General features: G+C 41.8%; 1 protein-coding gene across 4 annotated transcripts; it reads left to right on the top strand.

The window, feature by feature from the left end:
* Positions 1 to 212: 212 nt before the first annotated feature.
* On the top strand, positions 213 to 15,835 carry ago3b (argonaute RISC catalytic component 3b). 4 transcript variants are annotated; one of them, XM_029513758.1, is made up of 20 exons: positions 213 to 337; positions 523 to 802; positions 4,223 to 4,394; positions 4,518 to 4,638; positions 4,844 to 5,052; positions 5,599 to 5,735; positions 6,287 to 6,421; positions 6,589 to 6,676; positions 6,778 to 6,925; positions 7,306 to 7,425; positions 7,510 to 7,632; positions 8,337 to 8,470; positions 9,017 to 9,201; positions 9,316 to 9,475; positions 9,648 to 9,738; positions 9,856 to 10,050; positions 10,155 to 10,289; positions 10,429 to 10,530; positions 10,986 to 11,185; positions 11,626 to 15,835. In XM_029513758.1, the coding sequence occupies exons 2-20, from the start codon at positions 784 to 786 to the stop codon at positions 11,732 to 11,734; spliced, it is 2,583 nt and encodes an 860-aa protein (XP_029369618.1). In that variant the 5' UTR covers positions 213 to 337; positions 523 to 783; the 3' UTR covers positions 11,735 to 15,835. The 4 variants fall into 4 exon arrangements, with proteins under 4 accessions (XP_029369618.1, XP_029369616.1, XP_029369617.1 ...); XM_029513756.1 differs by having other exon boundaries at positions 8,304 to 8,470; XM_029513757.1 differs by having other exon boundaries at positions 7,510 to 7,653.

Here is a 15,835-nt window from a genome sequence, read left to right as displayed (position 1 = left end):
AATAACTGATTATCTCGGCGTGTGAAAAAAACAACAACAAAATCAATAAAGACGAATCATAAATTTAATCTGTGGTGCAAATCTCAGACAGGTGTGGAAACGGCTGCCCAATGAGCTTTTGTTTTGAAGGGCAGTCCCGGAACAAGTTATGTTGGATTCTTGCCAGCTTAACGTTAGAGGAAGAGAGGGCGGCGTGAAGTGCAGATTTCAGACCGGTTTCTCGCAGATACTGAGGAGGACACCGGGGGAAGTGAGCCGCCCGTGTCGTTTGGTTGAAGAAAGAGCACCGGATTGTCACGTTAAGCCACCGGGGAGGGCGATTAAAGCCGGCGACCAGGTGAATATTTATGTCGGTTTGTTGCCCCGAGTTGTCCGTTAGCGGCTAGTTGGGGTTAGCTAAAGCTAACTAACGGCGTTAGCTCAGCCGCGACCAGCCAAATCAGACAAACTCTAAAAAAAGATAAATAGATAAAGTTAAACACGACAAAATATAAAAGTTAATATTCCTCTTCTTCTACATAGAACTTCAGAAGACGTTTTGTTCAACTTTGAGCTGTCACGTCGCGTTAAGGCAAGTCAAGGCAACGGAGGAGGAGGAGGAGGAGGAGGGGAGCCGGGGGGAGCAGAGAGGACTTCCCAGCAGAGGGGACCCCGAAGCGGCCCGGGTTCACAGCGGAGACCGGAGACCGGAGACCGGAGACCGGAGCTGAAGCTGAACCTTAAATCCAGGCAGAGTCAGAGTCGATCGCCGGGTGCCGGGTCATCCGGACAGAGACCTCATGAATGGAAATCGGAACAACAGGTGGGACACAGTCCGACACTGACTGTGTGTGTCCGCCCAGCCCGGGCTAACAGTCTAATTTCACAGCCATTTGTCCACCTCACTTCTATCAGGCCATAAAATACCTATCAATCACACCTCTCTGGGCAATGAACGGCAGCTGAACGGAAGCTGAGCAGGATGAGAGATTTTTGCAGCACTGCGTGTTGGGCTGCTTTAGTTTGATCTGCCAGCTAAGGGACAGTATGGTGAGTTAATAAGTGCCAGGCTGTCCTGCTGTCCGTTTCCCTGCTGGGTTGTAGCGGTGACTTTAGAGCCTCAGTGTGTCTCTGTGTGTGTCTCTGTGTGTGTCTCTGTGTGTGTCTCTGTGTGCGCCCCAAACCAGTCTCACAGGTTTCTGCTATTCTCTCTCATTCATGTCGGCTGTCAGAGGCAGGTGGTGATCCCGTCAGGTGTGCCTGAAGTATGAGAGTGTGTGTGTGTACATCCGATTGAAGGGCAGCCTTTCACACCAGCTGCTGCCATAGTAACCCAAACTATTGAATACTGTTTCATCACAAATCGGGGGAACCGTTGGTGGATCCCAGCTTGTTTATTATCGATGTTGCTGGACTGTTGGACAAAAAGGAGCAAACTGGTTGACTGAAACTGGCCCATTCACCCTCCACCCACTTTACATTGCATGAGCACATGTTGTAACTTTGATAGAGATGTGATTAAAATCAATGTCAGGACTTGTGTAATAGGCTGATAGGAAATTTAATAACATGACATTTATCACCGCCTCTTGACAACATTGTGGTACTCTAATTCTAACTCAAGTCTTATATGGAACTGACACAAAAAGTTGAGTCATTTATTGGCAGACAGAAGAAGTTGACTGGGACTTTTTTTTTATTACTATCAAACCATTGTTAAATCCTATTTTTTTAAAGTAATAGGGTGAGAATTTACAGGTTTCTCTATTGTGTTATATTACTGTTTAATATCTTATGTTTTGAAAATTCAGATGGAGATATTACCTTAAACTTTGGTGAGCCAAATATTGATGATGTACTTTGATATGAGTGAGAGAAGGCAGCTAATCCTCACATTTTAAGAACTACCACCAGTGGCATTTTTGGCTGATACAAGACTGAAACAAATGTTTGAAATTGTTAATTATCGATTAATTATTTCTGCTCTGATTGAAAATCTGGATTTTATTTCTATTGTCATTCTAATTTCCTTGCAGAATGATAATGACTGATAAATTCCCAATGAGAACATTTTCAAATAGGCGCCTTAGGCGGTATAATGCTCATTGATTGCGTTTATTCCAGCCACAGTTTCTATTACTGACTGCGATTGTGAAAGGTTCATTGTATCTAAAGAAAAATGCGTCAAACATTATGTTTTAACAGAATAATGCCCATTAAAATTATTATTTTTATTTATTATTTCTAAAATGATTACTTAACTTCAGATTCAATGAGAAAACATTATATTATGTCAGTGGGCCAATATTCCTCGTTTGGGGGCTGATAATCTTAAAGGACTGTTTGAACTTTAAAGGAAAGTCCCTAAATGTATACTGTCTGATTGCAGTTAAGAGCGTGGATGCTGAAGAAGTTTGGTCAGTTTTTCATGGATTTTGCATGAAAAATGAGTAAAAATGCCTGACTGACTCCTATATTTCAATGTATTGTACTGGATGTGTGGTGTATTCTTTTAATTTCCCAGCTTTATGAAAGCTGACGCATTTTGTGTAGCTCATAAGTAGAGTTGGATTTCAAATTTGCAGGTTTAAAAGTGTGAGCAATACTCGACCAAACACAAGGTCATCATGGTTAAACCGATGTTTGTTTTGATGGTTTCAGTAGAAGCGTTACACATTTTTAGTCTCCGTTTTTGTGAAGTGATGTTGAGACTGCGCTGAGTGAAGTGCTCTTTTAAAGTGTGTGGGTTGAATGCCAGCTCTGTGTGGGCTCTTTCTGGTTGTTGGTGCATGTGTATGATGAGGCAGTCTTATAACCGGTCATCAATCTCTCCGTTCCTGCTCACTCTACTGTGAACATTTTGTGTATTTGGGTCATTACCAGTGCAGAAACTGCTATCTGCCCTCTGCCACACTGCAGAGGCTTTTTATAAATCCTCAAATAAATGTTGCTTCACTTTTTTTTCCTTAACCTTCTCTTAGTTTCAAATATAAAAGTGTCAGTTTTGATTTAAAAGAGTGATATATTTAAATATATGTATATTTTTGGCTCATCACTCCTCTGAGATAAAAGAGACAAATCACTGCACCTGTTTTTCCGCCTCTTGTTGGTATCGTTATAGTTGTCATGGAGAAACGGCAGCAACATGGGCACCATTTCCATGGGAACAGCACAGGGGAGAACACGAGTCGGGGACACAGCAGCAGAAAGCGCAGCCTTTTCCCTGAATGATGCCTCCTTACAGCAGTTTCAGGGTCACCTCTTGACCCTGACTCGAGCTGCAAACTGAAACTCTCTAATATTTTCTGCCCACACAGCTGCTCTCAAGCACTTATTTCATGGTCACAGCTCCTGCTTTCTTTTCAACACAACAGAAAATGCAGTGTACTGTTTTTACAGCAGTAGGCCCATGCGTATGTGCAGACTGGATGTTCATGTCGGGCTCTGAGTGTGTGTGTGTGTGTGTGTGTGTGGATCCTCTGAGTCACATTTGTGGAAAGTGTGTGGTTTTGTGGCACCAGCTGGTTTATTTTATTGTTTTCACTGAGAACTTTCCAATTTGGCATTTATGATAATTGGTGCCAAAATGGCATGGTGTCGCCCGCCTACTTCTCTTCCAGTCTGGCGAGGACTGCGTCAGTCAGTAGGAATCTGTGACCGCCACACTGGTCTTTAGATTAAATGTCACCCAACTGCACAACCTTTTAAACAGACATTATCAGATTTACATGAGGTGGGAGGAGGTGGGGGGTGTGTTTGTCTGCCTGTTTCATCACTTTATCAAGTTTTAACGTCCCTGACCACCTTCAGACCCAACAGCCACCATCTGCTGTTTCCTAGCTGAACCACTTCCTCCCAACTGTGCGTCTTCTTTTCAAAGCTCTTAGCTTACATGAAACTGTTTGTCATGTTCATGACTTCTAGTTTGGGCTTTGTTTCAGCCGTAACAGAGAAACCGTATCAGGACTGATCCAAAGTTGAAATTAAGATGCAGTGGTTTAGAAAAACCTGAATTATGTCAGCTTGGGTACAAGAACAATATTATGACTGAAATATTAAGATAATATTTCAAATATATATCAGAAACGCTGATAAGAGACAAAAAGTGTGACGTTTCCACATTTAGACTAAAACAATTCCTGATCTACTTCTGATCTTAGATATTCAGAGTTTTCAGAATAGATACTGTGAAAATAGTCAAGCTACCTTTTCCGGAGGTTAACTGCTCTTTGTGTCGTCGTAGGAGCCGCTGGAGACCAACCCTTGTTTTCGTTGCCACGGCGACCTGGCTATGGCACAATTGGGAAGCCCATCAAGCTTCTGGCCAACTGTTTTCAGGTGGAAATCCCCAAAATCGACGTCTACCTGTATGAAGTGGACATCAAACCTGACAAATGTCCTCGCAGAGTCAACAGGTATCATTGTTGGACAGTGTCAAACTTTCATTTTCTTTACAAAATATACCATAACTGGTTATTAATGTTTATTAAGATGTGTGTATTTGGCAGCAATAAGTTACGTTATGATTGTCTTGTCAGGGAGGTGGTGGACTCCATGGTTCAGCATTTCAAGGTAACAATCTTCGGTGACCGTCTGCCAGTTTATGATGGGAAGAAAAGCCTCTACACTGCTAGTCCGCTTCCTGTCGCCACTAGTGGGGTAAGAGTAAACACCATTGTTAAATAATTGCATTAGTTGCAAGTCTTTATCTGTTCGTATTTATTTTTCATGTCATTGGACGCCTTCTGGAAAAAGATATATAAAATATACATGTACGAACCCAGAGCTTAAATTGGATTGAACAGAAGCTAAAGGCTCATATTTTATACGATGAATACACAATATCCCATGTTTTCTTCTGCAGGTTGATCTGGATGTCACCCTGCCAGGTGAAGGTGGGAAGGACCGTCCGTTTAAAGTCACCATCAGATTTGTGTCGTTGGTCAGCTGGCACATGTTGCACGAAGTCTTGACAGGACGAGGTGTCCCTGAACCGCTGGACCTGGACAAACCCCTCAGCACTAATCCCGTTCATGCTGTGGATGTCGTCCTGCGACACCTCCCCTCTATGAAGTGAGTTCCCTCTGAACTTGAATATCTAAAGTTAACCTCATCCTGTAAAAGTGGAGATTGTCAAATCTTAAGCTAAAGCTAAGTATTTGAGATAGCTAAAAAACTATTTGTAATTTTTTTTAAATTTCCAAATCATGATTTTTGATGCCAAATAATTAATATCAGAATGAGACTTAAGTATTGGATCAGTATTTATTGTCAGGAAATACAATCTGAGGATACCTGTTAGTTAATTTGTCATGCAGGATTTTATTTTCACATGCTAACAGAAACTATATGACTCACTCATGTTTGTACCTGGCAATACCACAGATTAACAGTATCTTTATGTCTCTACCTCGGGATGTGTCATTTGCTAAATCCATTAACTAAAATAGGTTCAGCAACATGACCGAAAACCTTTTTAGCCTCTGTGGTTGCAGGCCCATAACTCAGGCTGCTGGACCCAGTGAACCTCACAGGGAATGCAACTCCCAGCAAGAGTAGAATTTTATTTTTGTGCTCTACTAAATTTTGTCTCACCTACGTGTCCTCTGCCCTCACCAGGTACACCCCTGTTGGACGATCCTTCTTCTCCTCCCCGGAGGGCTATGACCACCCGCTGGGTGGAGGCAGAGAGGTTTGGTTCGGCTTCCATCAATCAGTACGGCCGGCCATGTGGAAAATGATGCTGAATATTGATGGTGAGTAAACGCATACAAAAACAATTCAACATTTTGGGAAATAAATTAATTTACTTTCCTTCAGATTTCAGTTATTCATTCCATTCTTATATCTATCCCTCTTTCTAGACTTAATGCTGAGCTTAGATAACCATTTGATGTCTGAATTCTTATTTAAGAGATGGATATGACAGTGGTATGGTGTCTTCTCTTTTAACTTAGCAAACATTTGAAAATGCAAAAACAGATGTGACCTTGAGCTGCATATACATACATATGTATATTCATATTTTATTTTAGATATTTTGCACACTGATTCTATGAATGAAATCCTCTAAAAAGGTCTCCAGCATTGTTGATAAGTACTAATCGTATTAAAATGTCACTTTATTTTATTCAAAACTTCATGATCAACTCAAAATATCTTGGATTTCTGCATAAGACTTCACTATCCTGTTGTGATCTTGGGTGAAATGACAGTGTTTCTTCTAACCTGCAGGTGCTGATCTTCAAAGTTAGTCTGAACAGTTTTTTTGCTGTAACAGTGTAACCCTGTTCTGTACTGTTTTCAGTGTCGGCCACGGCGTTTTACAAAGCACAACCAGTCATTCAGTTCATGTGTGAGGTGCTGGACATTCACAACATTGACGAGCAGCCCCGCCCGCTCACTGACTCCCACAGGGTCAAGTTCACCAAAGAGATCAAAGGTAAGTCCCCAAAGAAAGGCCGCCTCAGTCACAGCTTTGTGTTGCTCGAGAGTTTGGATCAATTAGATCATCTGACGTTTAAAGCTGCTACAAATTTATGTAAATAACCCATCTTAATTTTTTTTTATCTGTGCTGTCTCACATCTGTGCCACCACCATCTTCATAGGTCTTAAAGTGGAAGTGACACACTGTGGAACCATGCGAAGGAAGTACAGAGTCTGCAATGTAACGCGACGCCCTGCAAGCCTCCAGACGTATGTTTTCACATCATCACCCCCCAGTGGCTCTTCACCTGCAGTCAAAGCTGTCATTGGCTTACACTGATGAGGGACTCTTGTCACTTTTGAATCCGCAGATTTCCATTGCAGCTTGAGAATGGTCAGACAGTCGAACGCACAGTGGCGCAGTACTTCAGAGAGAAGTACAGTCTGCAGTTGAAGTATCCCCACCTGCCTTGCCTGCAGGTGGGCCAGGAACAAAAACACACCTACCTGCCCCTGGAGGTAAGGACTGACGGTGACAGGATGAAATCAACCTCCTGGCTTCCATAAATCGTTTTAGAATGATATTTTTCTTATTATTTGTCTGGTGAAGAGAGTCAGCATGTCACGGTCACTTGTGTATAGCTCAGGTTTGTTCCACTAATCATACAGGTCTTGAGGTGCAGCCACTGATAGCTGTGTAGTAGTTGGCTACAGATAAATAAAAGAGATGTTGACTTACTGTAAAGATAAGATCAGTTATATCACTGCTCATAGCTTCAATATTGGGTGAGAACAAATCATCAACCTTGAATAGAGTTGTATAGAATATAGAGATAGATTAAAGCAAATTTATTGTCATCGAGGGCTGAATTAATTGTCATTAATGTTTTCTTCATTAGGTGTGCAACGTTGTAGCTGGACAGCGCTGCATTAAAAAACTAACAGATAACCAGACGTCCACCATGATCAAAGCAACAGCCCGCTCAGCACCAGACAGACAGGAGGAGATCAGCAGGCTGGTGAGCGTCTGGTGCACCACGAGAGCAAAAAACTTTTTAATTTCCTGGAAAGTAAAATAAGATAACATCCTTTCTGCCCTTCAGGTCCGCAGTGCAAACTACGAGGCTGACCCGTTCGTCCAGGAGTTTCAGTTCCGTGTGCGGGATGAGATGGCTCAGGTGACGGGCCGAGTCCTGCCGGCCCCCATGCTGCAGTATGGCGGCAGGGTGAGCTCTGAACCATTTATGGTACCTTCCCCTTTAAATCACGCTTCATATGCATGTGTGTTTTTCAGCATGTTTCAGCAGGGTTTCCTCTGGTTAGTCATCTGAAGTACACAAAGTGGATGAATAATCCCAACAGACAAAACAAAAAAGAGCCTTTAAAATGCTCTTTTAGTGGATTTAATGCACTAAAACCTAACTCTCATATTGGTATTGTTTCAAGTAAGCCCTTGAAAAATTAAATGAGGAAACCCTGTGAATAGTTTCTGTGGATAAGTTTTTCTCATGTGTGATATGTTTGCATTGAAAAATCTAATTTCACATCCTTTATTTGCTTTTCCTCTATGAACGTTGTCTTATCTGTATTTGCTCCAGTTATTTGCGCTTTAATTTCAATTTTAAGAACTAGCGCACACAAGCATTTTAATTTTGAAAGCAATCAGTTTTGTATGCCACCCATTTAAAAAAAAAAAAAAAAAATCTTGCATTGCATCTTTTATGCACGACCCAATCAGAAATGAGCGCGGATGAAATAGTTAAAAACGACCAGCCTGCCAATCTGTTTCAATGATAATCATTAGTCTTTATCTTTTGCTCACACTGGCTGCCTGAATCCTTTGAATCCATACATTGTCTCTGTGTCCATGTACTGTATGTGTCTATGTGACTGCCAGCCCCAGCAGATCAACCCTGCACTGTCGTTGCAGAACCGCACAGTGGCCACGCCCAGTCACGGGGTGTGGGACATGAGGGGGAAGCAGTTTCACACCGGAGTGGAGATCAAGATGTGGGCCATCGCCTGCTTTGCCACTCAGAGACAGTGCAGGGAAGAGATCCTCAAGTGAGTTCATTGTTGTTACTTTGCTGAGTTACTAATTGGCAGAGTAGTAAAATGGAAAAGTGATAAACGCCAATAAAGGGAAGAAAATTAAGGATTTTTTTTTTTTTTTTTTGGCAATTTGGGTCACAACCGTCTTGTGTTAACACCGTCAGTCATTCACCACATTTTCTCATCGTCATTAGTCCCACTCAGATTTTATTTGGAAATCAATCTCTGTAAGATAAATCTAGTTTATGAGGATAAAGATGTCACAGATTGAAGCTATTTTTATTCAGAGGTATAATGCCGGGGTGTTATCATTAATTTTCTAGACTGGGTGACCCAGCACCCCAGTGGTTAAGGTGCATACTGCATGCTGCATGCTGCAAATGCTGAGCTGGAGTCACTGATTTGATTCTCAGTGTCCCACATTCTCTCTCCGTCCCATTTCCATTCTTTTGCTGGCACATATTTTAAACTCAGGACCATTTACACACATTCTTCATGCTATAGTACATAACCCAAATGTTTTTTTTTTTTTTTTTTTTTTTTTTCCCCCATACTCAGGAGCTTCACTGACCAGCTGCGGAAAATCTCAAAGGATGCTGGGATGCCGATCCAAGGCCAGCCATGCTTCTGTAAATACGCTCAGGGAGCAGACAGCGTGGAGCCGATGTTCAGACATCTGAAGAACACCTATGCCGGGCTGCAGCTCATCATTGTCATCCTTCCAGGGAAAACGCCTGTCTATGGTACAACAATAAACCTTACTCAATGTTTCAAACAGTGGACAAGTCTGCTTCAGGAAGACAAAACAAAGTATTCAGGAAATCTAATGAGAGCAATGTTCAATCTGTGACCCACAGCTGAAGTGAAGCGGGTGGGGGACACTCTCCTCGGCATGGCCACCCAGTGTGTCCAGGTGAAGAACGTAGTGAAGACGTCTCCTCAGACACTTTCTAACCTCTGCCTCAAGATCAACGTGAAACTGGGAGGAATTAACAACATCTTGGTTCCACACCAACGGTAAAATCCCACGACCACAAGCAGAAGCGAACAAAGATCTTCTGGGTTCTGTGTTCTGTGTTCTTTCACCCCAGGGTGTAGAGCACACGGAAGTTGTAGAAAACTGTCTTATGACATTCTTCATTTTTCTCCTGACTCATGTGTTATCTCTGTCTTTCTGTCATCCATCCAGGCCCTCTGTGTTCCAGCAGCCTGTCATCTTCCTCGGGGCCGATGTCACTCACCCTCCAGCAGGAGACGGGAAAAAGCCATCCATTGCAGCGGTGAGGCTAAGCTGTTATTTTTGTCTAATTTTCATAAAGTGACTTGTATTTTTGACTGATTGATTTTATTTTTTACCTGAATACTGTCTCTGACTTGTGACTGCTCTTTCTCTACAGGTGGTGGGCAGCATGGATGCCCACCCCAGCAGGTACTGTGCCACAGTGCGGGTCCAGAGGCCCAGACAGGAGGTCATCCAGGACTTGGCCTCTATGGTGCGAGAGCTCTTGATCCAATTCTACAAATCCACACGGTACAAGCCAACCAGGATCATCTTCTACAGGGATGGAGTGTCAGAGGGCCAGTTCAGACAGGTGGAGTGTTTCCTCTGTCTTCTCATTTTGAGGCACCTGAGAAATACTGTCATTATTAAATGCATGTATTTGTCCTCCTGATGATTTGAATACTGCCTGTTTAGGTGCTGTACTATGAGCTGCTGGCCATCAGGGAGGCTTGTATCAGTCTGGAGAAAGAATACCAGCCGGGGATAACCTACATCGTCGTACAGAAACGTCATCACACACGCCTCTTCTGTGCAGATCGCAATGAGCGGGTGAGCTTGGACTTGATTATTGTTATTATTAATGGTAAAAAGAAATTGGGTTTGGCCACTTTACTGGTTTGATGTAAGGATTGAGCCAGAGTTACACATTAGGGTCACTGCTCAGGTCTGTTAAAAATCTGTTTTGCAGGTTGGACGGAGTGGAAACATTCCTGCGGGCACTACGGTGGACACTGACATCACCCACCCCTACGAGTTTGACTTTTACCTCTGCAGTCACGCTGGGATTCAGGTAGGACTTGAAGTTACTGCACTGCCCAAAGCAAAACCTGAAAAGTGTCAAGCCTGATTAGAAGATTAGAAAAACAAGCATGCAGATGGTGTTTTATTGACCTTTTTAAAGAAGAAGCCTATGATTATATTATTACTGATTAATGTACAGAACACCTTTTCTCAATATGATGAAGGCTGATTTCAGGTTCTGTTTTACTTTGGATGCTACCTTATGTTTCTGTTACCTCCCATTGTGGAGTCAACATCATTACACTGGTTGTAGGTGCCTGATTACTAAATGAAAGCTTTTCTGAAGACCTTAAAGTAGCAGCAGAATCCCTGTAACGTTTCCACGAATCCATCGAACACCCAGACGTCCCCGCTTCACCTAAATTTAGCAGCTTGTTGTTTGTCCTCTCTCCATGGAGCCGCTTGTGCTCTAGGGTGCGATTAATAGTGCTTTCCCTTCTCCAGGGCACGAGCCGGCCGTCCCACTACCACGTTCTGTGGGACGACAACTGTTTCACTGCCGACGAGTTCCAGCTCCTCACCTACCAGCTGTGCCACACCTACGTCCGCTGCACGCGGTCTGTCTCCATCCCAGCACCGGCCTACTACGCCCACCTGGTGGCATTCCGCGCTCGCTACCACCTGGTCGACAAAGAGCATGACAGGTGGGGGGAAGGTCTTTATGATGTAATACGCTTTCTCAGGAACTTAAATATACTCTATATTTTTATCTTTTTACAATTTTACAGTCTATAAAATGTTCGTCATTTGCATCTGGAATGTATAAATATATCAGGCCTCCTTATGAATTCTAGTTTTTGTTCATGAAATTGAAGAATCTTGGAAAATTATTGAAGAAAATCACATTAGCACACGTTACTGTTAGTTTTAGGATGAATGAGCTGATGAGTTGGTTTTTTTTTTTAATTGGGTTTTATGAGTATTGGAGTTTCATGTCTGCTGTGAGCTCTCCATGCTTTCTTAGTTTATCATAAGTGGTTTTCCTGGAGATTAATAAATGTATCATCTCTCTGACTGATCTGATTCCTAGATTTAACTTTGCTGTCTTTGTCTCACGGCTTCTGCTCCTTTTCTGTTTCCACAGTGCGGAGGGCAGCCATGTCTCAGGGCAGAGTAACGGCAGGGACCCGCAGTCGCTGGCCAAGGCTGTTCAGATCCACCACGACACACTGAGGACCATGTACTTCGCCTGAATCTGCCTCTTCCCATTCTCTCTGCCATAGTCTTAGGATCCGACTCCATGCTGGTGCAGCTTCAGTCACAGGAATGCAGCGTGAGGATGATGGAAGCCAGATAGGAGTTACAGCCACATTATGCAATCTGAAACCAGCCAGTTGTTTCTGTGCGTCTGTGCATCTGTCCATGCATCCCTTACTCGCCTCCAGATTTCACAGCAGCTCAAACTTTTAGCGTTGCTGGGTTTTTTTGTGTTGTGTGCTGAAATCATGGTGGAGCAGATGGGAGACTAAAAACTGAGTTTTTTTTTTTTTTTTTTTTTTGGTGCATAGGTGGGAATGAAGCGGAACCAGCGAGGGGCCGACTCGCTCCGTAGCCTCACGCTGAGCCTGATGTTGCTGGTTTATATTATTGACGGTTTTTACGTGTTTGTGTGTTTTCACCTTTCTAGATACTGTATGTGTTGTTTGTCTCTCCAGCAAATGTGTGATTGCCATGGCAGTTTGTTAGTCGAGTACACTCACAGAAACAAAGCAAAACACAACGTTGGCCCTGTCTTTGTGAAAGGGGGCGTGCTGCCTTCGTGGTTACTCTTCTTCCTCACAGTCGTTCAGCCAGACAGTAAGAAGTGTAACTTCACACGGAATGAAATCTTTTTATATATTTAGATATATAAATGAAAAGCCATGTGCAGCCAGTCTTTGAGACGTTGTATGTCGCTTGTTGCCTTACTGTGAGGCAAGGTGCATTAAGAGGAAGCCATGAAATGGACAGTTTTAACCTTCTTTGGTGATAGTTTCTTCTGGTACAGTGTGTTACACCAAACGTTTCTTGCACGTTGTATTCCTCTTGCTACATATGAGTTGTTTGTTTTTTTTATTAACTTTAAATTAATATTCGTTTTCAGCAATAGATTAGAGAGGGCAGTTTACATCGTCTGACGACCACAAATGCTTTGATTTATTACTATAATTTTTTTTTTTTTTTAAATTATTATTCCCCTTGATGTTACATAAGAAATCGACCAATTTAGTTGTCAGGAGCTGCTTTAGTGCAATAAGGTTTTAAATCGGAGAGCGCAGGTTCGGTGCTGAATTTTTTGATGGGTATTCGTGTGCTGTAATGGTTTCTGATGAGTGTGTTTCGGGAAGTGACGGTGAACTTGGAAGCAGGAATGTACAGTATTTGACATCCTGGTGAGCGAGCAGGATTGGCGTGGATCGGTCCTGAGGGCTGATGGGTGTTTTATACACCGTAAACAAAGTGCCTCATTTGGTTTAAAGGGCGAATAGTCGACAGGATGGAAGGATTTTAATCGAATGTTGGTTTGGGCACTCTGTGTGTGTGTGTGTGTGTGTGTGTGTGTGTGTGTGTGTGTGTGTGTGTGTGTGTGTGTGTGTGTGTGTGTGTGCGTGTGTGTGTGCGTGCGTGCGTGCGTGCGTGCGTGCGTGCGTGCGTGCGTGCGTGCGTGCGTGCGTGCGTGCGTGCGCCTTTTATGTTTTCACATGATGAACCGTTTATCTTTATGGTTTTAACAAGATTTTACCATAGAAAAGACAGCAGCTTTTGTATAATAGCAGCATCTAAAAATATTACAGACTGCAATCACACAATTATTTCATATAATAAGGATTATATATATAATATAAATTAAATAGTATTAAAAATATTGCTCAGGATATATTAGAAACAAATCACTTCAAATTCTGTTTCTTAGAGCAAAATCAAATAATGAAAACTCTTCCTCATTTTAATTACTTGTCTACTTTTAATCAACCTTGTCTCTGAATAGCCAACACATCTCTGATTTTGACCACATGCAATTGAAGTAGAACAAAATTGACAATTTCAATGATAATTGGGCTAAAAATATAGATACACTGCAGATAAAAGCACGTTTCTCCTACATCCCTATGACCCACAGATAAACTCCATTTTTATTTCATCATGTTAATCAATCATTATGTAAAGACCCAAAGAAACTAAACTTGTTATGGTGAAATCAAAGTATTTTTATGTCCAGTGGAAAACAAAAAGAATAATCGCACACACTGGTGATGGTGATGGTGTGCGTCCTCACGGATAAATATATTTCTTTTTTGGCTGAAACTGTGTCATTATGAAACGGCAACCAAATAAATATTGGCACAGTGATGTTAAAGCTACAGTAAGAATCCAGCAGCTTAAAGTTGATTGACGCCTTTAGCTCGCTGTTGCCAGAGTTGGGGAAAAGAAACCACAGTGCTGCTGTGTTTGAGCCTGGAGTTTGTTGTCAGTATGACCCTTTGGGGGAGTTTTTCACAGTAAAAGCCTTCATTTTTCATCACTTGGACCAAACCAACGTGCCTGGTCAGGGTGAGGGTGGAGGACTGGAGGGGGAGGACAAGGTGTCGCCAGAACCAAAACTTAGCTGCTAGAAGAAAAGATTTATTTGATATCTCGTCAGATACCTATAGATGAAATATATAAAGAGATGAAGGTGATGTGTTTTACTGCACTTAAAAAAACGACGTATGAGTTTGTGGTTGAGTCGAGATGATCAGAGCCGACTACCTTTAACTACGAGGATATCCAAGCAGATTGTTTCCCTTCTGTGTTTGTTGTCATGCTGCAGCTCTGTCTTAATGTCGGACATTACCAGCATTTGATTTTACTTGAAGAATTCGAAAAGTCGTGGGCATGTTTAACATTGTTGGCTAGTGTGCCGCTTACAAATACATAGAAATGTCTTTTTACAGAAATCCCTTTTCGTGTTGTGATGCCACTCAGTAAATGGACCTCTAGAGCCTTTTTCCTCAAACAGAAGCATTTTTAAGTCTGAATGGAGATATATTTATATTTAAGATACTAATGTAATGCACTCGCCATTTATTTTTTCTAACAAAGTCCTCTGTGAAGCAGAAGCTGTATCGAAATACGCCCTTTAATAATCTGTCTAATGGTGGTCTGTGGTCTTTTTTCTTTTCCAAATTTGATAATGCAATACGTGTGTGTGAAAAGTAAACCTGGTGCGTTCGGCACATCGACCTGTTTCGTTGAGACTGTTGGCACCAATGAACCATCAACCCTCCTCCTCCCACTCCCCTCCGCTTTATCATGAAACCATCTCGAACTCCTCCGATAAGTTCACTTTGGTTCTGATGGAGTTTTTCGTTTCTCAGCACTTGTTTTTTTTCTCATATATTCATAAAAAGAGGAGGAGGAGGGTTGGAAGTGAATCGTTTGATGATCAGTCCGTTTATAGACTGTGCCTTTACTGATGGTGCTGAAAAACAAACAAGTAAATCAAAGACATCTCGACATTCAGAAAGTCTACATTAATAAGTATATGTTGATACATGACAATACTGTGTGTGTGTGTGTTTGTACCTCTGACATATGCCAAGAACACAAAATATGCAGGGCTGATGGGTCTGGAGCTGACAGGACCAAAAGGCCTGTGGGGGTCAGTTTTAGTGGAAGGGCACTTTGAAGCACAAACCCAGAAAACTTAAATTTCTGATTTTAAAAATAAATATATATAACACTCATGACTCTGTAGGTAAAGGGTAGACATTATGTAGCATTATTTATTTAACTTTATTTCTATTGGGACGTTTTCTTACTGCCTGTTTGTTTTTCTTCCCTCCTTCAGTATTTAATTTATGAGTTCGTTCTCAAATGGATGGCAATAATGAAGAAATCACGAAGTTTCTCTCTAATCGGTTTTTTCCTTTTTGTGTGTGCATGTCACTGTCCAACCTTTTCATAGTTTCAGTTTTAACTCTTCTCCTTTTGAATGTGAAATTTAGACGTTTACAGATTTGGGTCTAGTTCTTTGTTTCAGTGCCTGTCTCCCATTTTAAGGGATTCCTCACAAAAAATGAAATCTTTGAAGACCTCAGCAGTTGGCTACATATCATCACACTCAAAAACAAAAAGGAGAAAAAGAAGCTTTGGGTTTCACAGCATGTTCATGTGATTTGGTTGTTTTTGAAGTTGTCATTTTTAGAATTAAACTAGCTGTCACAATTTTTTTTTTTTTTTTTATTAACACTCGTCTAATCCTGGTCCTAAATTGAGCCTTTTTATTTGTTTGTCATATTTAACATTTTTTTGAATAAATGTATGAAACATGT

Source organism: Echeneis naucrates, chromosome 11, assembly GCF_900963305.1.
Source record: "Echeneis naucrates chromosome 11, fEcheNa1.1, whole genome shotgun sequence".
In the NCBI taxonomy this organism is placed as follows: Eukaryota; Metazoa; Chordata; class Actinopteri; order Carangiformes; family Echeneidae; genus Echeneis; species Echeneis naucrates.
The sequence above is the reverse complement of the archived record's forward strand: the minus strand, read 5'-3'. Positions and strand labels throughout refer to the sequence as shown.

Coding starts and splice junctions, on each gene's coding strand:
- ago3b (XM_029513755.1), top strand. Junction 8,471..9,016: donor TGCAGGGAAGAGATCCTCAA/GTGAGTTCATTG, acceptor CCCCATACTCAG/GAGCTTCACTGACCAGCTGC. Junction 10,531..10,985: donor GCAGTCACGCTGGGATTCAG/GTAGGACTTGAA, acceptor TCCCTTCTCCAG/GGCACGAGCCGGCCGTCCCA.